Source organism: Poecilia reticulata, chromosome 8 (genome assembly GCF_904066995.2).
Source record: "Poecilia reticulata chromosome 8, P_reticulata-male-v2, whole genome shotgun sequence".
NCBI lineage: Eukaryota > Metazoa > Chordata > Actinopteri > Cyprinodontiformes > Poeciliidae > Poecilia > Poecilia reticulata.
The window spans coordinates 4,695,774-4,722,050 of NC_088837.1; the positions used below are offsets into that span (position 1 = coordinate 4,695,774).

General features: G+C 39.1%; 2 protein-coding genes across 4 annotated transcripts; both read left to right on the top strand.

Annotated features, from left to right (window-relative positions):
• The first annotated feature begins 4,566 nt into the window (after positions 1-4,566).
• Positions 4,567-13,626, top strand: LOC103468338 (uncharacterized). Of its 2 annotated transcripts, none has more exons than XM_008415349.3 (3): positions 4,567-4,765; positions 10,537-10,620; positions 11,356-13,626. In XM_008415349.3, the coding sequence occupies exons 2-3, from the start codon at positions 10,572-10,574 to the stop codon at positions 12,177-12,179; spliced, it is 873 nt and encodes a 290-aa protein (XP_008413571.2). In that variant the 5' UTR covers positions 4,567-4,765; positions 10,537-10,571; the 3' UTR covers positions 12,180-13,626. The 2 variants fall into 2 exon arrangements, with proteins under 2 accessions (XP_008413571.2, XP_081465784.1); XM_081609658.1 differs by lacking the exon at positions 4,567-4,765 and adding an exon at positions 7,971-8,619.
• A 609-nt stretch (positions 13,627-14,235) lies between these two features.
• On the top strand, positions 14,236-22,716 carry LOC103468339 (uncharacterized). Of its 2 annotated transcripts, XM_008415351.3 has the most exons (5): positions 14,236-14,500; positions 17,351-18,123; positions 18,205-19,695; positions 21,743-21,828; positions 22,072-22,716. In XM_008415351.3, exons 2-5 carry the CDS (start codon positions 17,487-17,489, stop codon positions 22,171-22,173), a joined length of 2,316 nt encoding a protein of 771 aa, XP_008413573.2. In that variant the 5' UTR covers positions 14,236-14,500; positions 17,351-17,486; the 3' UTR covers positions 22,174-22,716. The 2 variants fall into 2 exon arrangements, with proteins under 2 accessions (XP_008413573.2, XP_008413572.2); XM_008415350.3 differs by having other exon boundaries at positions 14,239-14,500; positions 17,351-19,695.
• The last annotated feature ends 3,561 nt before the right edge of the window (positions 22,717-26,277 follow it).

Sequence of the window (26,277 nt, forward strand, 5' to 3'; positions counted from 1 at the left end):
ACACGCTAACAGGAGGTGACATCACTAAAAGGCCATGTTGGACCAGAAAAGACTCTGCTGAAAGTTCAACATGGTTCGAAATCTGGGCGTGTGTCGTCTTTCCCCGTCTATTTTCAGTCGGACAAGTCAGGAAAACGCTGAACTTAACGGACATTTTTTCCTCTGTATGCAATTTTAGCTTCATGCCTCAAAACATCCAATTAATATTTTTACATTTTTCATTTAAAAATAAGGATTTTTGACAGACTGCGGGTTAATTTGTCACTTTGCCCACTATTCATCTAGTGCCACTCTGTTTAGGTGAATAATTTTAATGATTGACAACACAGTCATTGTAGACAGGAAAGCAAGAGTAGTACATTTCTGCCAAAAAATTCAGTCTTAGAAATTTTCTAGAAAAAAAAAAACAAAGACATTTCTGAGTTTGAAAAGCTAAAAATTTCCGAGTTTTGATTTTCAACTTTTGTCCAAATTATAAAAAAATGTGATTTTTGATTTTGACTCAGAAATGTCCATGTTTTTTTTTTTTTCTAGAAAACTTCAGATTTTAATCTCAAGATTTCAGGGTTTTTTTTAATGGAAATGTACTTCATAGTTAAAGTTTAAATCCATTTTTAATATTTATTAACTGACTAAACCGTAAAAAGGCACAACAACATAACCCTGATTCAAGCCGTCTCTCTTACCACCTTTAAACTAAGACCCTCAGTGTAAAGTTGAGTCTTTTATGTAATGTTTCTGTTCCAGAAGTGAAAAGTTTTAGCTTGACTGACATCTTCATCCCACCGTCAGTCAGGAGCAGCGTTCTGGATCTGGCATCATGACAGAATCCATTATGCGGCTCGATTGACAGGAAACAAGGATTTGCTGGAATGTAGATGTACACTTTGTCCAAAACAAAAGTATGATTTATTTTCCATTTCTCAATGGTTCATACGAGAACATTTTTTAAAAATGCAGTTTTGCTGCCAATTATCAAATGACTAAAGCATATGTTCTGTTTTTTATTGCCCTTTTCTTCTTTTCCCTCCGATTTATTTTATGTTATTTACACCTTTAGTCTCTCGTTTCAGCTGACTTCCATTCCTCTTCTCTGTACAGCGTGCCTCCTCTGCCTGGTCTCTACTAAAATAGTTTGCATGATATCTAAAAAGATATTTTTACCAGTATTCATCACCACCGGTACATTTCAGATATTTAGAGTTTCATTGAAAACGTCAAAAAAACTTTTGTCGCTGATCTCAGAAAGTGAAATGGATCTATTATGTAAATGCCATACAGAAAGCGATATGTGTTACTGAAACTCTTAACAAATTGATACCATCATTCCAAGCAAACTAGTAGAAAAGTTGAGAGGAAGGAAAAACGTGTGGTGGGAAAAGTTTCAAGTTCATGTTAAAGGAACCCTAACCAAATATTCAATGCACAGAAATGAGGACGCTTTATAGAATATCCTTTTTTTTTTTTTACAAAAACATAATAATGCGCATTATTTCAATTTCTGATGCACAAAATTTGGGGTTTTCATTATGTGGAAGCCACGAAAATCAGAATTACAAGAAATAAAACCTTATATTTCATTGTCGTTCTCTGAAATGAACGACAAAAAATATAGAGATTTCCACTATATTTACTTATGTATCTGTATGGTTTTCAGTATCATTACCTTCCTAAAACAATGGCTTACGTCATTTTTTTGCTGAAAAAAAAGAATAAAAGTCAAGGCTTCTTTTTTGCCAAAAGATGATTTAGGCAAAAAATAAAGACTTTAGCCATTATTTTTGGAAGGTGATAATATGCTATATTAGTTAAACAATATTTTTTATTATTGCATTGATATACAAGAAGCATTGTTCTCCTCCCTAATAATCACTCTAATTCTCTCCACATGTGGTTGCGGGATGAGGGGCCAATTAAAGCCCCTGCAGGCCGTTTTCCTAAACTCACCAGAACTGCATTAGCTCAGTTCTCACACGGACAACGGTCTGAAGCGGCCTATCAGGCGCTCCGAAGCAGACGTTCCCTTATCTCTGCCGCAGTAATAAACAGCCATTAATGGTAAATGATGATGCATCTCAAAGGGATTCAAATCCGCCTGACTTCAAACACCGAGTCCTTCAGCAGGGAGCGGCTTTGATGTGGCCTGTCGCTGCACCGCTAACCGTGGAGCGCCCCTTTTACACCAGGCTTCTGCTGCAAATCCACCAGGGAACGCCAAATTCAGTAGTTAGCAGACTTATGAATGTCATGCTAACAGTTCAAAGTATGGATGGAGTTAATTAGACATCTATATTTTAAATTTTCTTGCCATTTCATTTTTTTTATCTGAGGAATGTCAGGGATTTGATAAACGTGACGTAGAAATATATTTTAACGCCGTGAGAAAAGGGTGAAAGGTAAAAGTGCTGCTTTCCAACTCTGTCTTTTCCACTTCAATATTTATTTCTCCATTTAACATCTGAAATGTGGCATGTATAAACTTGGTTCATTATTTTATTAAAGTCTAGTTTTTAGAAATGTGTCTCACAATAAACGATCAGCTGCACTTATTTTGATATGAATACGATTATTAACATTTGTCAAGAAATGATTGCAATTGCAATTATATCTATGATTGATCATAGTGAGGAATCACAAACAAAACCTGGGATAATAAGCATGGAAAGTAACCTTATCTAAAGAGTCACTTCTAAAGCTGAAACTAAATTATACCTGGATGGAAAAGCTTGAAGGAGGAACTGAGACATGACATGAAAATCAGTCTTTAAAGAGTTTTACACAGAAACAGAAGAAGACAAACAGTAAAATCAAAGCGTGGGGCGAGTGATAAACAATCACACAGCAGAGTCTGGGAAAGTGATGCAGTTTTTTTTTTTTTTTTTCTGTCAGCTTCTAAGTGAAAAACAAATACCAATACCTGATCACCAATCAGATTTGGTTTTTCCTCAACCCTACACCTTTTTATTCCAGTTTACGTTCAAAATCTGATTCAGTCAAATGCAATTAAAAACCGACCCGCTCCACATTTGGACTCGAACACAAAAACCTCTTTAGTTTCAACCAATCAAACTGAGTGAATCAGCGATTATTTCCTCTGTTTTCTCTTAATCGACATTCCAAGTCGAAGATGTCATTGCAAGAAAAAAATATTTCATCACTAAATCTCACTTTCATCCAGTCACACGTTGATTTTCTTAAGCTTGGGTGTAGCCAAGTGATATTTCTGTTAAGATTCTCTTTGAACAACAAACACATTGTCTCTTTGAGTTGGGCAGGAATTTGTTCCAAAAAATTCATTTTTTTCCCACATTTGAACTGAAACTAATAGGTACTATAATGTGTTTTTTTTGCAAATTGATGTATTTTGTTCAACGTCCCCCAGATGTGCTGATTCTGTCTTGTTGAAAAGAGCTGTAGTTCACGTCTGTTTTGGTTTGAGGAAACTGCCGAGGCTTTACGTGCTGTGGGAGGTCTGAGACTTATCAGCATAAAACAGTGTTTCCTGATAAACAGACTGTCCACACTAGGACACCCACCCACTCATCTCACAGTGTGGCTATATTTATATTCGGCATTTCTAATGAAAAGGAAAGAGTTAGTGCATTATAAGTTTACATTTTTAAGCACAATGTGTGTAGATGCGTGTCAGTGTATATATCCATGTACATTGTACTTTCCAATGATGTTAGAAATGTTATTATTTATGTGTGTGTTGATTGTTGTGGTGTCTAGGTTTGGTTTTCTCTCTTCCTACAGGTTTAGAGGCAAACTTTTTCTTTTTCATGTCTCTGTTCAGTACATTTGAAATACATCCAGAGATAGTTCTAGTAACGCTTCATATATGTATCAAGTGGAGCGTGATGGTGAGAGTCATCATGCTCCGCTTGTGACAGTGAATCTGTTGAGCCTCACCTTCACACTAGAACATCAATTTTTTTAGTGCCACACTGCTGGGCACGACATATAAAAGTAAGAGAAAAATCAGAAATATTTTAAAAGCTATTCACATTTTAGACTTCACCTCTTTATGTAGGGTGTCTGCTGAAGAAGTCGTCAGTCTTTTCTGTGATTTTGTGGTCATTTTCAGTTCATATTGTGATTTACTGACATACCGAAACGTCTACTGCTTAGCTTTGCAGTTTTGCATATGACGCAAGGTTACTACGGTAACATAGACAGCAAAGCGCCAAAAAAGTAGAGCTCACTCTTTAATTTTTCTTCTCCATGCTGGATTCATTCTGCCATTAAATTTCACCTCCCATTGGAACAACAGTGACTCCACAGCCTGACATTTGAGCCTGAATTCTCCATCAGTAATCCTCTGAAGGCCTGACCGGAGTTTGCTCTGCCTCTCGTATACAAATCAAGCCAGAACAGCAGCAACCGTCACACAGAGTGGTCCAGCTTGTTTACAACTCCCAGTAAGAGCACAGAGATCCCTCAGCATGCAGACAATCTGCTGAGTCACTGAACTATCCGTTCTCGTACCCCTACTCTCCGGCCAGCTGTATCTCCCGTCAATAGTCTCTGCTAAAAATATCCCCCCTTCCCTCTCTCTTTTTCTCTCTCTCTCTGCTTGTTACATACAGAGAACGCCTTGTCTTTAGGGAGCATGACAGCAAAAAGGGAGTTGCCGAAGTGTAATATCAAAACGAGGGTGTCTTCCACAACATGTACTAGTGTTTTCACAACCGAGACCAGATCGCTTTCACTGGACGGAGACGCGACCGATTGAGTTGCCTCATTTGACCGATCCAACTGCACGGTAAGTACCTATAGATTCAGAATTACATGGAATGTAGTCAGATCAAGAGGACTTTCCTCTGCTGGACGCAGAGTTCAGAGTTCAGAGACAGTCGTGGCAAGAAAGTTCTCAGAGCAAAATGGTGAACAAAGATTTCTGTACAACTGACACCTTAACTGCCTTGGTACTGATGTTTGCAAGTAGGAGGGAATTACCACAGAGGAAGAAGACAGAGAGGAAAACCTGTTGGATAGAAGTCTGATTTAAAGACGCAAAGTCCGGTGGAGTGATTTTGGAGTAGAACCAGATGAAATGGTAGAAAACGGTAAACAATCTGTACTTGTACAGCCCTTTATTAAGTCCACAGGACCTCTAAGTACTTCACACTACATTCAGTCATTGAAGGTATAGGCAGTCTGATTTTTTTTTATTGTCCTCCCATGTTAAAGTCTGACCATTGGTGTGTCCCATGACTCTCACATCATGTCATGCCTTGTCACTGCCAAACCGAGATGCTTGCAAGCTGAGGTCGTGCTCTGATGTAGCGTTCCGGGCGAGGCCGCTTGGACTTAGTTACGGTTTTGGATTCGCTCCTCAATCTCACCAGCAGCTTTCAAACTAAACGAATCTCCTGAGAGACGTGGGACCTGACAACAGACGACCTACAGTTTCTGAGAAAACTTTACACCTAGAATAACAGAAGGGATGTTTGAATTTTTCGGAACCAATTTTAACTTCGTAGATTCATTTTTAGATATGTATATGACGCTTTGAAAAAAAAAACTGTGTGCGTACCTTAAAATAAATCTTCAGGTGTGCCTCTGAATTAACTCAAAAGTCATGACATCATCATACTGTGTGCGTACCTTAAAATAAATCTTCAGGTGTGCCTCTGAATTAACTCAAAAGTCATGACATCATCATTATCAACTTTGTTAAATTAAACTTTAAAGAATCCAAAATTATTTTTGGAAAAAATAAAAAAATAAAATTATATATATATATATATATATATATATATATATATATATATATATATATATATATATATATATATATATAATCCAACTCTCATTATTCTGGCATTTGAAAAACATTTTTGCCAACCTAAGCTACATAAACTTCAAGTTTTAACAATCCTCACCTAGACTGAACATTACTTCAACCATCTTTCAGAATCAAGACTAGAAAAGACGCATTAAAAATAGCAATCCAACAATATAGGACAAAAAAAAAAGTCAATGAATGGGAGCAGACATGTCAAAACAATGTAGCGTTTATTTGATGTAGGACGAAAAGGCTCTCCATTAACTATTTGTGTGTTTCCTGCAGGCTATGCACATTTGAGGATAAACAACATTACATTATGTCTCCCTAGTGGCTGCTCATGCACACTGGAACAGCCTCCCACACAGTGCAACACACACTCCGTTTCCCAGCCAGAGGCTTCCTCAGCCGCAGACGGTTCGTAGTGCAGGTGAACGGGTGGAACGTGAAGATGGAGGGAAAAAACCTCCCACAGTGAGGAAGATGATGTCCTGACAGCCGCATATGTTCCTCTTGAAGTTAAAACTTAGTGTTGGGGGGGATCTGCTTTACTATATTGATAAAACTGAGTGATGTGTGATTAAATTCTTTAGTCTTGGCATAACCTGATAGTCAGAAATCAATAGCTTCACACTTTGTCTGTATCAGCTGTTGTTCTGTAAGGATCAGCCTGGGTGCGATGTGGTTCAGAGAAATGAATCCAACAACCTGCGTTCTTAATCCCCAATCAATGCCAAAGTCACAAACAACTTATCTTTAAATCAAATCAGAGTTAAATACTAAATATCCCAACTTTAGACTTGAATTACTTGAGTCAAAAAAAACAAAAACAACTGTCACCATGATTTCAGTAGGAACTTTTTTTCAATTCTTTACAATGTCAAAGTTTAGAACGTAGACCTCGATGCACTGGTCAAAGCACTGATTGTTCCAATTAACATAACAGTACACACACAAGATACACACATATCGCAGGTTTTTACAGCATCACCAGATACACACCGCATTGCTTCAGACCCAACGTTCTTTGAAGACAGGGAGGTCTTTGACTAGGACATAAAGTTCAGGATAATTGTCTTTCTCCAGTTTGGCGTTGTGCTTCCTTACATTGAGGAAAATCCACAGGCTGTCTTTGTGTTTTGGTTTCTCGTGGCCTTTTATGATGTCAAAGGTCAACTCTGCCATTTAGGGAATCCATCCGGCCAATGGGTTTGACCTTTCCCCTCTAAAGGTGAAATGCTCTGAATGCTGGGACCTGGAGTACTTTTACCGGTTCAGGCATCAGAAGTTACACACTGCCATTTGTTGTTCACATGGTTGGACGGTTGAATCTGGAACAAACTACTGGAAAACTCCAAAACAGCCGAAACACTGAGTTTCGTGAAATCAAGGTTAAACCCTTACCTGTTCAAAACGCCCTTTGATTAGTAGTAAAAGGAAAACTGATCGACGTATCTGGTGTGTATTGATTATTATGATGGTGGCATTTGACGAAATGTAGTGTCTGTTGCTTGTTTCTCGATTGTTTTCATGACGTAAAGCACTTTGAGCTGCTTTGCTTCTGAAATGTGCTTTAAAAATAAACTTGGTTTCAAACTCAACAATGAGTTTCAAGTTATCTTGTAGTGGATTAGCATCTGAGGCAGGTGATTTTGTTACCGCTTAGCACCAATCTGCGGCGCTAGTTTCCTTTAGTCCCTGTCTGACATCAGCAGCCTGTTTGCTTTAGTCATCCCAAATGAGATCCAAGATGGCAGCACCACAAGCTTTTGTTCAGCTCGTTGTAGTGGAGATAAAATGACAGACGACCGCAGCCAGATGGCAAGCTGTTCATCTTGATCTCTTGAACGAGCGTTTAAAAGATACGGCAATGCGTCGTGTCAAAGCGCGTCTCTGTGGCTCTAAATGATCCAAAAACGTAAATGCAGAGAAAAAGATCTGTGAGACTGTGTAATTTTTCAGTAAATGAAGCAGCGTGGTGATGCGATTTTTAGACACGATGTTTTCACTGTCGGCGTGTCGTACTGGAAACACTTATTTCAAGTTCCAAGGTACGTTGCCTTCCAAAAGTCATCAGACATCTTGGACTTTCTGACGTTTTGTCACTTTACAGTAACATCGAAGCGTCTTGAAGTGTCTGGAAAGCACTATAAAAATGTTATGTATTATTATTGTTATTAAAATTCTATATATTTTATTGGTATTTTAAGCAACAACACAAAGTTGTACACAATTGTGAAGAGGGAGAAAAATTATTTGTGGTTTTAAAGAGGCAGTATTATGTGTTTCCAAGAACAATGTGCCAGTTTTATAGCACAGTCACGTAACCGTTACCTTCCCTTGTTATAATGACTTTTTAAAGTCATATATTAAATACTCAGCTATGAGTCAGTAAATAAGCGGAAGAATTCTGACATCTTTAAAGCAGGTGGACAAGCAGAAGCCAATGAAATATGCCACTCTTGGTCCAGAAAGATTTCAGTTATCAACATTTATGAAAACACTTACGAAATGCTTGTTCCACGTTCTATACAAAGTGGGAACATTTGGGACACACAGACATCTGGCTCTTCTCCCAGATTCACTGCTGTGAATCACTGGTTAGGAGCTATATTGTGTTTGTATTTGTGCTGAAACATATTTTGTCTTTGGCATTGGGTGTGTGTGTGTGCGTGCGTGTGTGTGTGTGTGTTTGTCAGGAAACAAACCAAAAGTCAAAAGACGCCTGAGGAGGACACTAAAAAGGCAGCTGCTGCCAGAAAGGAGGTCTCTTAGCAAGAAAACTATCAACTGCTCTACTGCAGTCACAAACACACAGCAACTACTGGGTACGACGAAATACACAAAAGGCAACATGGTGTATTCTCTCACAGACTGAAGCTCAGTGATAAATTTATCTAGACAGGGCATTTCAGTTCATTGTCTTCTAATCTGTTAAAGAGGCAGAAATATGTATTTACCAGACACTTGGTGCTATTATGTTATCTATATTACCTTTGGTTTTTATTAGAATGCTGTATATATCAAATTTGACTTCATAATTTAACACCTTGAAATTGGGTCTCTTTCTCTTTAAGAAGCTAATGCTCTTTCTGAAACTCCGTCTTTCTGAAACTCTGTCTTCAGGAGTTTCAGAAAGAAACTCACAACATCATTACTCTATTAACCCTTTAATAAAGTTTTTACCAGTGTTTCACTCAGAAATAGCTATTATGACCAGCTCGACAGACTCACATTTCCACCAGGTGGCTGCTAATTGCTGCTGGCTAGTCTGAAGGAGCTGAGTTGGGGAGTTGTATGCTGCTCGGTGAGGCAGCTCAGAGGAGGAGCTTTGTCCTAGAAGGCGGGGCTAGGTCCATCCAGGTGTTTTGCACAGCTGAATGGTTGCCAATCCTGTTTAGTGTGTTTTTATTTAAACTTCTATGCAAAAAACTTCATGGCAAAATTGCTAATTATGAATTTCTTTCAAGTCATATTTCTACATCATTTTTATAACTTTTGAAGGTTAAATAGTTACTTGAATGTGCCAAAATTTTTCTCTATGTGGATGGAAAACATAATACTGTGATTAGCTGAACATCAATATTTATGTACACATTGCTCCTTTTATGTTTTCTTCTGAGGGCTAAATGCTAACATCAGCTGTTAGCGCATGAAGCAAAAGTCAAATCTCCTGTTTTTGAGTACAATGTGGCCAATAAAACTGATTCTGCTCGCAATGTGGTAAAGTGTGAAAAAGTTAGGATCCTTTTGTGAGGTGCTGTAGTCAAACTTTAAGAGTACAGTCAACATATCTTCCAATCCTCTATGGCAGCCCAGTGCTGGGCTAATACACAACCACAACGCCTGTTGACATAATGGAGCTAATCCTGTCTCGCTATTTGTCTCACTATGACTGAAATGTTCATGGGCTCAGGAAATGGAGACGGGGTTTGAGAGGGGTCACATTAAAGGGTCAGTGTCTATTTAAAGCGTGTGAGCGTAATTAGCCTCTAAAAACCTCTTTCTTCGCCTGGGGACGGACATCAACAAGGTCGAACAAGGTCAAGAGTTGGAAGTACGGGTCATTAGCTTGTCGTTAGCTTATTTCTCCACTCTATCAGTCTCTTTGTGATGTCTGTCTAGAGATTTTTTTTTTTTTCCCAGAGGATGATTAACCGTAGCTAAGGCCTGAGCTGAAGAAAAAGAATTTAAAACAAAGTGACAGAGCGGAGCTACGAAAGGAAAGCAGTTCGGCTTTGAGACAACAGCTCCCTTGTCTGTAATTGTCTCTCCACAGTGCGGGATCAGGGCTGTCACAGGGACTTATGTGAACCCGTCCTCATCACATGTCAACACCGTGAATAAAGTTACAGAAAGGTTGAAGTGAAAACACAAAAAGTGATGATGTGAAACTAAAAGCTTAGCATTACGTTTCGTCATTATGGGCAAAAGTAGAAAGAAAGAGGCACAAAAATGTGGTTGAGTATTTTGCTTTATTTGTTATCAGTTTTGTAGTGATTCCATATAGCAGCCTATTGAAACTGTTTAACGAGGACATCTAGTGGCCACATTGTTTTCAGCAGTCAGGAAACATACCAAGGTTAGTAATAATAAAGTCAAACTTCATTTCAAGAAAAGCTTATTCATCGTGAGCATGAATATCATTAATTTTGAGCTCTTTAGATGCCGTTGATCTGCTTTGCGGGTGTGATGGTTTAAAATAATGTATCCCTACTGACTTCTAAACATGTTTTCTTTTGCAGTTTTTAAAGAAAGGGTCAATCTTTAATCCAGTTCAATGGCACAGCGAATGTCTCATGAAGCTGGTGGACAAGATGGCCGAACGGGTGAGAAAAAACCGTCCTCCTTCTAATTGATTGAAGTTTAATCATTGCTAATATTCATGTTTTTTTTCTTGCTCTTCTTGTTCTCCAACTAAATATGTCATCTTTATTCAATGTCGTCGTGTCCAAGTTCAGCCCCAAGGGTACAACTGCAGTGAGCAGCATGTGAACTACGTTATTTTTAGCCTTTTGTTGTTTCTTTATGTTAATTTTTTTATGGCCGCTGGAGGCCTGAGTGGAAGGGGGGAAAAAGCGAGCTGGATTTTCTAAACTGGGTCGTTTTTACCTTTGTGAAACTGCAGTTTGAAACCACTTGGCTTCAAACCTTTTGACTTGGCATCTATAAGTTGCCGAGTCCTGAAACTTTTAGGTGTGTCCCTCGTCCTACACATTTGAATTAAATGGGGAAACTGTCTCACTAGCATGCAGTCAAGCTTTACAGAGCTCTGCTAATGAGCTAATATTAGAACCAGGTGTGCTGAAGCAGAGAGATTTCTAAAAGTTGCAGGACACTGAGGACTGGAGTTTGAGACCACTTCCTTAACCCTTTGTTCCTACTGCAGCTACTTCAATTGCCTATAGTGCTTTTACTTTACTTGTGATTGTACCGGTTTTGCCCTTTGGGAGATGTGCAACTCTTAATGCAAATCAAATCAAGTAGCTTACATTGCTTATCTGCATGTGTACCATATAGTTTCTCAACCGTTTTTGTCAAATACCTTTACTTTGTCTTTGCAGTCCTTGGGATGTTGGCAGTGCAGGTGGAGAGAGACCCAAAGACGGGTGCCACCGTCGTCAAATCAGTGGCCCCCATCTCCTCACCTCCTGGTGCGCCGACATCTACAACCATCTTTGACGATGGGAGGAAGAGCATCCACACCGTTGGCGGTTCGGTAGGCGAACCTTCGACCGAAGAGCTTGGCGAGATATTGACCGTCATTAATGACGTTGGGATGATGGTGCTGCTGGATGACGTAGCAGTAACGCCAAATAAGACAGAGATTACCACTGGGAATGTAGAACGAAACAAAAGTCAAGATCACGTCCTGAGTTTCATCACCCCTAATGGCACATCAAAGGAGGACTATACACAGTTGGACAGCTCTGGCTATAAATGGGAAGCTGAGAGGATAAAAGAGTGTGCAAGTGTTAGAATCCCAGATAAAGAAACCAAGATTGTCACCAAAGACACTACAGAAATTCTGGAGAACATAGAGGGTCAAAGCCTGGAGGAAGATCCAGTCACCCTTGTGTTCCTGGGTTACACCGACGCAACGCCAGAGGAGGATCACAATGAAGAGGACTACGAAGGCATGCTCACTGCAGAGCGGGTCATTATTACTGAGGACGGTGAAGAACACGTAGTGGAGCCAGGAACCACTGCATCACTTCAATCGCCCTCGGCAAGCAAAGGAGAGCAAAAGACTCAGAAAAAGACTCAAGACACGACCCTTCAGGATGTTCCACTGAATGATAACGACACAGAACCCGAAACCCAGAGAGAAGACAGTGTTGGGAATGACGGCAGGCAGAAGAAATGTCGCTGTTGCTCTGTCATGTAAAAGATAACTAATGGAAGATAGTATATTTTTAGACACTTAAGCTCAGTCTTTATCCAAGTTAGATGTATCTCTGCTTCCCCCTCCTAGTGGACAGAGCACAGAAGTTCTTTTGCAGGACTCAAGCAAAAAATGTGGTCATGTATCAGCCAAAAGAATTAGATACTGTATGTTTGGGGATTGCTGTCTGTATCGTTTTTCAAGTTTTTGCCTGGTTTAACGTGTAATTTGTCAAGTTTTATGTTCTTGTTAGGTATAAAAACTGTGACGTCTCTTGACTAGATGCTTCAAGAGTGCAGTTGCCACAGAGAACAAAAACATGGTTATGTCACTATGGATACTTTGGTCTAAGTCTGCTCATGTAGGAGGGATTACTGAAAAGAATACGGAGATTTTAATGTTGAATTGACTTCAAATCGGACTGCTTTATTGGATTAAATGTATTTCTTTTATTGAAACTATTTAACTTTATATATTACATTTCTTATGTTTGTTGTAGCCTATAACAAGAACTCCTTGTGCCTACTTAACTCCTAACTTCTGTGCCTTTTTTCAGTAAATACAGAACGAATAAATAATCTTGATGTAATGTTGAATGTTCTATTAAACTGTGGTGCTAACAAAGGCGTGTTTTGAACCCTCTTAAACCTACGCATACAAAAATGTTTAACCTTGTACTAATCTCTTATGTTAAATTCAGCTAACCAGCAGGTCAAATAAAATCATCTGATAATGATTCTCTACTCACGTTCTGATAAGAAATGGCATCAAAACTCCTAAATCCTCTCAAAAAGAATTATCCACATAATTCCTACATTTCATAATGCTATATTCCAGAGCAAATACAGATTAAAACATGAGAATATCAACCTTTTGCCTCTATCAGGATAACTTAAATCATAGCTAAAGCTTCATGTTTCAAAGAATGGGAAGATGACCCAAATAAACCGACTCTAATTATACATAACCAGAAAATTCAGCTACTTTGTCACATATATAATTCAATTAGATACTAAGCTGTCATTTTCTATGATTTTAATCTGCTTATAGTCCATGAATTGTATATTTGATCATTTAATGTAGTAATTTTAAGTTTAGAGTGCTGGCAGGATATTATGCACTGATAAATTACTGATCATGAAACAGGTTTTTATCACTCCTTATATCTTAAACCTATGAACAGTTTTTAGTAAATCCTTGTTATGGTGGCATAGCCTTCTCATTTTCAGGTGATTGGTGCTCCATGAACTGGCTAAAGCTTGGGATGTTTTGTAACCTGACCCTGCTTTAAACGGCTCTATGACATTATCACTGTGTTACTCAATAGTCTTTATGATGCTGCTTGCTTTCTAACCAGTGTCACTCCCAAGAGAGGGGCAGCGGGGGCCATGGCTCCCTCTTGAAAAATGTAAATATGAACAAATAAATAAAACTTTTGTCTTTGCATTTACTTGTGTGTGTTTTTTTTCCCTCTTTTTTGCGGTTGCCATACACAAAAAGGATTGGCCCTTCACCAGTGTGTTCTCACTGTGGTATAAACAAGTCATCCTAAATTGCACATCGCATTAGTTATTAGACTTGTGAATGATTGTCTTAACTGCAGAAGCTCCTTTATTTGACCCCACCTATTATTATGTCATTTATTGTAAATTTTAGTTTTGTAAACTGAAGTTGTGCAGGCCTGGTTTTAACTTACGTGTAGTTAAAATTATTTTATTTCTATAGACTGGTTGGCTGGAAACAACTTGCTCCTTAAGGGATTAATAAAATTGTTTTGACCTGGGTTATACGTAGGGTTATTAATATCAAAAGAGGTTGACCACATAAGCATTTCACACTTTATCAGCTTAAAGCTGCACTTTGAATGTTAAGTCTGTAAAATCCTATAGAAGTCATCTATGATTTCACAGTTCTGCACCCTGTGTTGATCAGTGTTGCTTGCAAACTGAGAAGTTGCATATTTCAGTGTGAGTTTTTGGATCCAACTTTTTTCTTCCAGTACACGACCTGGGGCAGAAAAACGCTCCACATGTTGACTGCGTTATTTATATATTGAAGTATTTGAGTTGTTTTCTGTGAAGGAGTTGCGTTAAAACATGCCGTCTGAAATATAGATCAGATTTGACGTCAGTAGAATTGTAGACCATAAACTTTGCTCCTGCTCTGGATTATTTTTAACCAAGCTGCTTCTCAAAGAGGAGGATTTTGTTTGTGCACGACACAGAGGACAGGAGGATACAGCTGCTAAGCAGATCACCTTGATCATTCATATTTCCATTGAGGTGAATACAACCACGCACAGGCAGCGACAACAGCTCTGTCAGGTTGGTCTTTTCCTTTAAAATCTACACAAAGTATCAATTTTTTATGTGTTTTTTGTCTGTCGTACTCAAAAACAACCCGGTTTGAACGACACTGTTTTTGTAATAATGTAAAAAGTAGTAGTAACATTTTTTTTATCAAGTCATAAGGTGTTGCGTTTCCCAAAATGAGTACCGACAGATTAATTGTGCGCATTTTTCTGTGTGAGTTTTTAATTTGATTATGACCAGGTCCGAAACTGGACAGGACCCCCAAAAAAAGGGGGCTACAGTTTGATCCGCCATGAATATGAAGTGATTTATGGGGAAAATCAAGACTTATTTTTAGAAATTCGATTTAGGTTGGTTTAGAGTAAAGCTTAGATTATGTGTAGTTAAGATAGATGTAAGGGTTCAGAAAATATACTTCCACATCGGGAAATAAACATGAGAGCTGTCCAAGATGGTAAACTCTGAAATCACAAAAGTACTTCAAATGCGATTGTTTAAATGACTGGTTTCATGCAGTAAAACAAAATGTTCTGTAAAAATAAAGTGTAAACAGGTTAAGCTCATTAAAGTGCATTAATATGTCTCGTTGGAAGAGCTCAGTGAACTGCTGTTGATAATCCAAAGGTGCTGCGTGACTGGCTTCAAATCCTTCAGTGCAGGTGTAAATATAGACCAGCTGGTTAAAATCTGCGTTGTTGTAAATCATAATTAGCCTAAAACAAGCCAAGTTTAAAAATAAATAAATAAAAATAAGGTAATCAGATACACAGTATACTGATTAATAACATGAGAATAAAATTATGTCTAGTCAGAGCAGAGTAGTTTGATTAGAGCTATTAAAGCACTGCCATGTACCAGATCACTTTATTTACTGGACCTACATGAATCGCCAAATAAGAGTATTGGAGTCTGAGTGGCCATCCAGGCAGGCAGACGCTGCCACACAGCTTTCCTCTGTTTAGACAGACGGAGGAAAGCCGATTACTCTTTCCCTTTATCAGCACAACTGAGAGGACTCGGACACTGTGGCAGAATAATGTCACCCCGGCAACACCGTAGCTGTGCACCAAGATAAATACAGGAAGCTAATTGAATTCCTAGTTGCTTTGATGCTTCATTAATCCATACACTTAAAATCATATTTACATGCACTGTGTAAAAATAATGTAACCTTTTATTTTCTCAATGCCAGACAATAATTCAGACTAAATGTTTTCTTTCTGTTGTAGGTCAGGTAGAATTGTCAAATTATTTCTAGTTGGTTTTTTTGTTTGTTTGTTTTGTCTGAATGAGTTGTGTCAAACATTTTGGGTTAGCTCACACAGGTTCTCACACCCGTTTGATTGAAATTTGGCCCCTTTCTGCTAACAGAACAAGAGTAACTGTGTTGGATTTGTTGGTCAACTTACTCACACACACCTCTTGAACTCTGTCTACAAATATTCCTACCAACGGTGGAAGAGGCATGGCCAAATCCATTTTTACTGGCCTTGTCTGGTTGTAAGGACCAGAGATCAGGACTTTCTGATATAAACTCCTGAACATTGATTTCCTTGCCCTTAAGTCATTCTGTCATCTATTTGGTGGCATGCTTATGCTCACTGTCTGTTTGGAAGACATGTTTGTATCCAAACCTCAACTTCCTGGTTGATGTATTGAGAGATTGCTTCAGTATTTCTACTTAATGTCATTTCTTTTTCATGAAATGCAGAACTTATACAACATGCTACTGCCACCACTGTACTTTACAGTTTATATGATGTTCTTCAACTAGCAAGCTTCTCTGTTTTTCCTCCATTTTGTAGCAATAGGTGACAATGACCAAACACTTTTACTGTAGTTTCATAATGTCACTGGATATGTCTCCAAAAAATATGGTCTGAGTTAATTTATAAACCGTAATCTAACATTTCTGTTGCTTTTTAATCAAATGGCCTCTTCCTGGCTGTTGGCCTTTCAGTACAGGTTTAATTTCACTGCGGACAATGACACACTCTTGTTGGCTTCAGACAACATCTTCAAAGGTCCAAAGTTTTCCTCCTTAGTTGGTTTCCTTTGATTTGTCTATGAGGTCACACAGGGAATCAGTGTGTGCGTGTGTGTGTGTGTGTGCGCGCGTGCGTGCGTGTGCGGGGGTGCATTTGCGTGTGTGTGTGTGTGCGTGTGTGTGTGTGTGTGAGGTGTTGCCTTAAAATACATTCACAGCTCTGCCTTCATTTAAGTCTTCAAGAAGTTTACAAAGCCACGACATCATCATCTGGGCTTACTCACATTACCTAAAGGTTTAGCAATTTTAGTAGATGCAAACTTTTACATTTGAAGAATGTCATAAAAAAAACTATTATTCTAGCATTACCATATGTACACATTTTAAGTAATCCTAGCTGACCTAAAACAGGAAAGGTTTGCTCTGATTTTACATCAGACAGAATGTTTACGTAAATGTCTGGTTACAGATAAATGTCTTAAGTTTAGTGACATCTTTCATAGGGTGTCAGGAACAATGCTACCTCATGCATCTTAACTCTTGACTGGTTGTTCGTGATCTTTGCTAAAGGGAAGGTAATTTAAAAGAAAAGTTGTACACCGTCTTTGGATTGTAGACTTCCAGATCCATGAAATAAACCATACGACCTTTTAGAACGTGGCAAAGTTTTAACTGTTCAAAATCATCACCTTACTAAAGTAATGGCTCAATTTGTTTTTTGCCAAAAGATGTTTCCCACTTTTAGGAAACAATGACCATTATTTTAGGAATGGTCAAAATGTTTACCGCCCTTTGTATATCAGCAGAATAATCAAGCTATTGGCATAATTAATTTGTCAATCTCAATAACAATTTATGTTGTTGTTTTATTGCAGCTTATTGGATCTAAAAGGAAAATACCAAAAAACATTGAGTTTTTCTAAAAGTTGACTTTCAACAATATCTCTCAGCTCATCAAACTTTCTCTCCCAGAACCATGGATGTAGGTGCATAAATCAGGACTCCAAAGACATGACCCAAAATACAACGAATTCCTCTGAAATCTTTAAAAATTCCCAAGACGATGCCGAAGTTCATTCTGATGCTCCTGTGCAGATCAAGCGGTACTACAGCTTGATGAACGACGAAGGGCCGGACGATGTGTTCGTCCAGCCCCCTTCTCCTTCGCCCTGCAGGGCTGTTTTGTCGCCAACAGAGGGAAACACAAGCGCAACACCAGCTGATTCTGGTGTGACCCTACCAACCGAAGCAGCTGACGCAACAAAAGCTAATCCCTGCAGCTTAGACAGGCACCATGGTGAGAAGCAGTTAATGGCAGCACGGAACGAGCTGGATGAAGAGAAAACTAGTACAATGCAGCCCTCTATGGAGCCTATGGATGACACATTGCTTTCCAATGACATGAACTCCACACCAATGGATTATCAAGACCAAAAATCCACGGATGACTCAGCTTGTCTGGTGGAGCGACGCCATGACAAAACTGAGAGGAATAACACATCAGGGGATGAAGAATCAAATGAGGACCCTGAAGATGACCCAAAGCCATGGAAAGAAGAAGAAAACTATGAACAAATATATTCAGACGTGGATGAAAACCTGGGGAATACGACTAATCAAGAGAAAGAATGTGAGAAAAATTTCAAAGGTATTTCTTGTCTTGAGAGAGATTTGGAGTTATCAAGGACAATGTCTGATCTGAATAAAATCAATGATTTCACATCTTCAGAGCCATCAGAATTTACCAACGATGGAACGGAGGGAAGAACCAGGTGCGGTAGCAAGGAAGAGTATGTCGGAACCAGATCTTCGTGCAACATCCTCACAAGATCTGAGCAAGAATCTGAAGAAACAATTGAGCAGGTCGATGGAAACTGGAGAATAGCTTCTGACATCCAACAGGGAGAGCAGCTGCTTCAGCGTCTGCAAATGGTGCAGCTACGACATGATGACATCCCAAATGCAACCCAGGAGATTATCAAAGTGGCAAAAGCTGAGGAAGAAGATAGGTTTAGGTCTGAAGTTGACAACGGGAGAGTTAGAGGAAAGAGGGTAACAAGTGACGAATATGAAGAGGAGGGTGCATCAAAGGAGAAGGAACTGAGGACAAATGTGACAAAGAACGAAAACAATGAGGACAATGGCACAGAAGCAAGGACCAGTTTGTCAACGCCACCAGAAACGGCACAGCACAAGCAGATTGACACAAAAGATGCAGACGAGTCTTTTGACGACTACAGTGAAATCTTGCCATCTTCAACTTTGCCACTTCACAGCCCTCGTGAAATGCCCGGTGAAATACCATTCATTTCTGCTGGGCATCGATTTTCAGCTGCTGAAACGTCAATGGAGAAACAGATCCAGGAGGCGGCCAGGGCCAGGCAGAACTTGCAGAGGGCTGGGGGTGTTTTCAACCTCGCCGATAATCCGGATGTGTTGGAAATTCCATTCAAGACAGATGTTTCTCTCGAGTCACTTCTTACGAAGGCGTGTACTGTCCAGCAAAGCCAGTGGCAGTTTTCTGAAAAAAAGATGCAGAAAGAGATAAGCCAGGAAATTCAAAGGGAGCTGGTGCTGGTCAACCAGGGTAAGATTCCTGGGGAGTACTGCAAAGGGGAGGCCCGGCAGCTAAAGGAGACAAAACTGCTGTTTGAGGCTTTTCAGCAGGGCAACACGGAGGGACCTACAAGACACAGGAAGCTCCCTACCACAGCAATGAAGGGTCCCGTTTACCCCTCTGTTCTGGAGCGCACACGAAGCCTTGAGATGTTTTCCCTCAAGACCTGTCTGGTCTCAAGGGCACACTCTCTGAGGCTGTGCAACTCTACAACCCTCGAAGGAGACAAAAGTCCAGAAACACTCAGATCGAAGAGCCCAACTGGGGGTTCTCGTGACAAAACGCGCTTATCCCCTTACTCAAAGCACGACAAGCACCTACGACTGCACAGGAGCATGGACTCGATAAATAGCGAGTCCTCTGCTTCTGCTGCGGAGTGTAGGGGTAAAATAAAGGAAAGGCAAGGATCCCCCATCCTGAGGCAAAACCCTTTCTTCAAGCTGCGCCCAGCCATGGCCCTGCAGCCGGAGGTGGAGAAGGACATTCGGGAGGCTAAGGAAAGAGAAGAGGAACTGCGCAGACAGCGGTGCACTCTGTATGGGGAGGACAGACACAAAAGTGAGGATGAAGAAAAGCATCGGTGTACAATGACACTTAAATCAGGTCAGTCTGCGTCAGCATGATGTGTTTGATAAAACATTAATTCAACTGAGCACATATAAGCAAACTGAGACAAATAATCATTTATACAGCAGAACTTTTCCTTCTATAATGCTTCAACAATCAGTCGACTAGGTCTAGTTTAAGAATCACAGGGATTTGTATTCATCCCAACCTCCCAGGCCTTTTGGCTCTTCAATGTATGCCTCTCAACATTAACATCAAATAGTGTTATCTAATGAGTCTTATCACAAACTTGGTGTCCTCCTTGTCACTTGTGGTCAAGGGCGGTTATTTTAGAAACAAGCTTGATCTGAGTCTGTGGTTGCCAGCAGGCTGAGTGACAACAGGAGGCCTTTCATCTGTCTTTATTTTACATTTATATTTTTAATGGACAGCATAGCCACCCAGGAAAAGTGTGACAAGATAGGGATATTTGTGAATTTTAAGAATTTGGTGCTTTTAATCCTAGTTTCTAAACACAAAATGAATCTTGATAAACCATTAAGTTATAACAGGAGTTCTACTTACTACAGAGCTCCTTTGATGAGTTCAAATATGCAATAATAGTTTAGATATTTTGGAGGATATATTATTGATTTGCAAGATATGTTTTAGGGAAATCATAAAAATTCATCCATCCATCCATTTTCTTACACCATTATCCCATTGAGGTTGGGAGGGGTGCTGGTGCTGGTGTCCATCTCCATCGGTCAACGGGTGAGAGGTGGGGTCAACCTGGACAGGTCGCCAGTCCATCACAGAGATTATGAAAATATAAATTTGATCTAGTTTAAGATGTTTTCTTGTCACTAGGTGTTTTTATTGAGAGTTACCAATACAGGAAATAAAACAGAGAGAGGAAGAAGGAAGACTATGGATGGGTGTGTCGAGGACTATGGCCTCTGTATCTCTATTTAAGCCAAAATCAGCTTCTTCCTAAAAGGTGGAGAAATCTCAGGCAATCTTGTTCTAAAGTGGGAACTGTATGCTCAACAAGTGAGACTGCATTAACAATATCCTACCCTTGTGTTTAAACTTATAAAAGTTGACCACTGCTGGGCTAAAAAAACCAAATGACATTACAATTTCTGTGGTTATATAACTTGGTGTTTAGGATATAATCATCCCCAGGCTTGTGTTTAAAATGAGAGAAGCTCTCCAATGAATACATATGTGCAACATAGTTTCTTACAATCCAGAATTCCTTTGATATTCAGGTAATTAGGATAATATTTTGGAGAAATTAGGTTTATTAGTTTTAACTTAATATACTAAGAACACCAAATAAATATCTTTATGCTGTTGTTGTGCGTTGGAGTTTGGTCCTCTTTAAAATGCCTGTGTTAGAAAGCTTCAGGGAGAAGACTGTGTTGACATGGACTTAGTTGAAGGATTTTATTTTGACCAGACGTACATGAAAAATTACATATCTCTGCACGAATCTGGAGGAATCTTAGCCGATTGTAAAAAGAATTTCTCAAGAACTATGAACATCTCTTCATGGCTGTACAGATGGCGCAAACACAGTTTTCCATATTTGGTTTAAATACTTTTAAACATACAGTCAACCTAAGGCCTTGAAATCTAGTGTCTCATCAGATACTGTGCTATTTTTGTAAGCTAGCTAAAAGTTTAAGCTAGCATCAGCTTCTTCATATTTCACCAATTTCCATATAATATTCCAAACATTCTTATTCTGAAATGAAAACTGTATCAAGGATAAGCAAGTTAATTACAAAAATGTTGCGTTTGAACTAAATAAAGCTCAAATGTTTGTCAGTTAGCAAGATGTTCAACCTAAAACAAGCTAAGGTTAGCTTCTTCACATTTTTCACAATTTAACTTAGTATTTCACGTAGCCTTGTTCTAAAATGACTGCTATTCTCACGATAAACAAATGAATTGCAACATTTCTAAAAAAAACTATCCAGGAATCCATGTGCTGCTGAACATACCTAATAAATATTTGTAATATGAACAGGAGCCAAAAAGCTTGGATTAGTTTCAAACTTTAATTGTTTTATATTTTCTTTGTCCGTTTCTTTAGACATCAAGCTACAGTCCAGGGGAAAGCTGGAGAGACTTTGGCCACCTCCGTCTAAAACGGATTCGAATAAATCTGGGGAGGTGCAGGTAAAAAAAATAAAAATAAATAAATAAATCATGATGATATCTGAAAGCCAACATGAGCTTTAATCAAATTTTTTTGTTTTTAGCCCAATCATTATGTTTCTTCCACATACAAGAACAGAAAACCATATCCAAAACGTTTTTACAAATGCTCAGCTGAGAGCGAGAGCTGAAATGGAGAGGATCAAGCTGCAGTAGCTTATCTGCGGCTCTAAAGCCTCGTCTTTTCTCTGTCTTATCTCACAGCAGGAGGCGAAAGTTCACAGAGCCGGAGGTCAGAAGGCTCCTTTGTGGCATCTCTGGGAGTCCGGCCTGATCAACGGCCAGCTGTCAGAAGAGAAGAAGTGATGCCGGCCATCTTTGTGGTGCAACACTACAAACAGAATCCTAATTAGCGACAGAGCCGCCGTCCAAGCACAGACGAATCAGGGAAAATTAGAACAACAGAAATCTTTGTGTTAGTTCCAACTTCACCACTTTCTGACTCTTCGGGCTCCGCTTTGTATTTGTATCCAAACATGCTTTTGATTTTTACTTTGATATAAAGTAGTCGTATATGGCAAGTAAACAGAGCACATATTTATTTTTTTCATACTTATGTTTCTTTATCATCTATTCAGGACCAGCAGATATTCTTTGAAAAATCCTGTTGTTGTTTTTTAGGGGGGGTTCTTTACAACACAGCCAATTAAAGAGGAACATCACTGTGCAGTTGGAATATTTAATCTTGTATCGCTTTACTCTGTGTGTCATTTACAGTACTGTAAAAGTTGATTGTTTTGGTCCTAGTGAGTCTTAGATTGAATCTGGTGCTCATCAGGAACATCTGGATTGGTTGTACTTTCAGCTTAAATCGTGTGTTGGCTTTATTAAAATAAGTTTATACTCGTATTTGTTTGAGCCATAATGAAGATGTCCAGTCAAGTTAACTCCAAAGACAGAAGTACACAACTTAGTTCATTTAACACACACACTCTTGGGTTAATACCAGCGTTAATAGACTTTAAAGTTCAGTGAGATCCGGGTAAATGATCTTTATCAATATGGCCAGATGCAAGGCTTACCAAGAGACTACTGGCTGAGTTTCCATTGACCTTATAATCCTACAATCGGACTTTTCCAAAAAATACATTTACTTTATTGGAAACAGGGCAATTTAGAAAAACCTCTTCTCTCAATATGAATTTTTGCCGCAGGGATGAGTTGGGAGTTGTTGTTTTTGGCCGTATTCATAAAACTGCAATGGAAACATTTTTTTGGCATCAAGAGTCACATGATCAACAACCGGATGTTACCACTGGCGTAAACCATGAAGAAGAAGATGACAGGAAGCAGTTGGAGGATGATGGCACGGCATGTTTTTTAATGACGTATGCAAACACTTTTTTTTTTTTTTTTTTTTTTGAGGTTAGCAGAATATTTACAAAATTTTGTGCTCATTTTTAATGGAAACCCAGCTACTGTGGTGCTGTGAAAAGGAAGGTAATAATACTCCTTAAACTTTTTCACACTATATGCACACTCATTTATACTTAATAAAACACACTGCAGTTTGTGGTTATAATATGACAAATTGATTTAAAGTACTGTCTACAAACTATTAGCTGGATGCTAATTATTTTCAACATTTATTCATATTTTAGTACTACTTCATCAGAACTTTTTCACATTTGTTTACATTGTTCAGACACGTTCATTAAATTTGAGCTTCATTTTAGGAACTTTATCACTAAGTGAAACATATTATATAGGTTAATTACACACAAATGGATGTTTGAAAGTCTATATTTTCATTCCATTATGATGATTTTCCACTTACAGCTAATAAAAACAAGACATTTGCAATCACAACATAACATCAGACCAATAAAAAAAAAGACAACTAATTTTAAAAGCAGAAAGGTAATATTATTAACATCCACAAGAGGTCAGTGTAGTCTCAAAAACAGAACAGAAGGTTTTTCAAAAATTCACAACAAGCAAGGCTTGAGGCTTCTGGATGTCAACTTATACAAACATCACTGTTGAAATGTTAAGGTCAGCAGATGAATGGATGAATGACAGCAGCTTGTTTTCATGAGACGGTCCAGATGTGTGCTTCACAGGAAGACTCTTCACATGCCGAGAAACTACCGTAGTTACATAACTGCTGTAATAGACTCAGTGATGAGTCATTTCACAAATCTATAGCCACCAGGTTCACGTTATGTCACGTCTATGCGTAAGATGGGAAAAAGGTTGCTAAATTTGAGCAGCCGCATCACTCTCTGCAGCAGAATGTGGGCGGCGACTTCTTCACGCCGAGTCATTTATGAGGATCACCATGTACGGAACATGAACCGGGCTTCTGGTGGGAACTCACTCATTAGATGACTCTTACCGTAAAGATGGAGTTTTCAACACAATCCGGACAAGAAGCACACATAAAACCACTAATAGACAAGTTTCTATCCAAAACGGTTGTAAAAAGTTGTACTGACACGGGGGAGTGGATGAGTGAAGCCCCCTCTGGATTGTTGAGTTGTAAAACGTTTAGAGTGCATAAATAGCATGATTTTTGTGAGGGGCTGCAGATGAGAGAGTGGGACAGTGACTGCTGAGACATCAGCGGCGAGAGAAGGGATCAGAATCACATCTGCACCGATGTCAGCAAGCTAATGGACGTGACACACGTATGACAAAACACCACGACGTTACTGCAGCAGGATAGGCTTCACAGCAACTGTGTTTTGTGTACCTTGAAGGGTGTGTGCAAAAATGAATGTCCCGCAACCACCTGACCGCACTTTTCGACTTTGGTTTAACCATTATGGGCCCTTAAGTAGTCATTTGGTGTTTGAGCGTTGACTGTATGGTTACTTGTCCGGTGTGTCTCTTTGTTGTCCTTTGATATTGTAGCAACTCTTCCAGGGTGTACCTCATCTCTTTCTGAATGGTCTGAGAGATAAAGTATCTTTCTTCATGTAAAGTCCCAATAATCTGTTGACTTGGCATTTAGCAAAATTACAATGAAATTAAGACGATTAAATCGTTCTTCTTCTCAGAAAACAACTATATACATTTAGCCAATGAGCTTATAGAAGGTATTCCAAGAAAAACACTATCACCAAGCGGCCTTTGAACAAAAAAAAAAGTATCCACATTAATGTGTGTGGCTTCTTTGTGTCATTGTTCACTGTTGTAATGTGGGATAATGGAATTAGACAATTGAGTTTTCATAGTGTAAGAATGGGAGGTGGGAGTGGAGGACGGGGGGAAGGGCGAGAAAGCGAATGGATGGGTTTGTTGAGGACAATGGCTCAACTGAGCGAGGCTATCTGAGGTCTGTTTATTCTGTCCTTACCTCATGCTCTCACTACCCACTGTTTGTTCAGACTTTTTTTTTTACTTCAGCAATTCAAGGAGAAGCCCAAGCAAGTCAAGTGTTCAGAATATGCATATTAGTAGAAAATGTGAAGAAAATGCGTAGACTTTCTCAATACCTTCTCTTGGTAGTTGGTTAAACATTGACGACTACAGTCAAATGAGCAACCCTGCTCCACTTCACTATGTCACAGTACAGTTGCCCTCTGTGTGTGTAATGCGTTATTGCTCCACACCTTTTTGCTGCGTCGACAGTAATAATCAGCCTCAGTGTATTTGTGTCAAAGAGGTATTTTTCACTGTATCTTTATATTCCTCATGTTTCATTTTACTATTCTTTACATCAGAGGTTCCCAAACATGGATATGCAATGTTCCTCCCACCCCCAAATGGCGTTTGTTTTTGGGGCTTGTTTCTTTTGACACAAGCCCCATGCTGCTATAAAATATGTAAAGAAACACTGACATAAATTTCCCCTTTAAGATGTTTGTGGCACTTGTAGCCTTTAGTTTTAGGCAAAAAAAAAAGTGTAAAGAAAGAAGGTGCAAGAAATGCAGCAAAGTTTAGTTTCATGCAGAGCTATTGATTTATTTAGCTTCATGGCACTTCTGCCTTCTTCATGGAGAGAAGGAATGTCCATTAGCAATCACATTAGTAATCACAGCAGAATTGGCAAAGAGGGCCAACTATTGTGTTCACAAGTTTAGAGGAGGAGGCAGCAATTACTGACGACCAGAAAAATCTGTTATCATATTTCATGGTATCAGTGGGACAAATGTTGACAATTGTTCCTCAGAACCATTCATCCTCCTCTCTGGCTGAAAAAACTGGCTTCTGGAAATTGGATAATTGGGGCAATTGCACATAAACAAACACAACCACAAAATTCTGATCAATCAAACAATCATTTTGCATGCAGACAGGGGCAGGGAGATCACCTGGAGGATTGTGACAAGAACCAGTGGGCGGCATCAAGCAGAGAACAAAACGATACGATTTTCAACTGTGACAATGAAAACCCATTTCAGTGTTTAGGCCCGACCGCCCAGGACTCTTTAGAGCAGGGGTGTCAAACTCCAGTCCTCGAGG

What these genes read in the sequence shown, in the direction of transcription:
- LOC103468339 (XM_008415350.3), top strand. Translation starts at nt 17,487, where the DNA reads ATGACCCAAAATACAACGAATTCCTCTGAAATCTTTAAAAATTCCCAA. An exon ending in TACAATGACACTTAAATCAG is followed by an intron (nt 19,696 to 21,742) that starts GTCAGTCTGCGT and finishes CCGTTTCTTTAG; the next exon opens with ACATCAAGCTACAGTCCAGG. An exon ending in ATAAATCTGGGGAGGTGCAG is followed by an intron (nt 21,829 to 22,071) that starts GTAAAAAAAATA and finishes CTTATCTCACAG; the next exon opens with CAGGAGGCGAAAGTTCACAG.
- LOC103468338 (XM_008415349.3), top strand. Translation starts at nt 10,572, where the DNA reads ATGGCACAGCGAATGTCTCATGAAGCTGGTGGACAAGATGGCCGAACG. An exon ending in TGGACAAGATGGCCGAACGG is followed by an intron (nt 10,621 to 11,355) that starts GTGAGAAAAAAC and finishes TTGTCTTTGCAG; the next exon opens with TCCTTGGGATGTTGGCAGTG.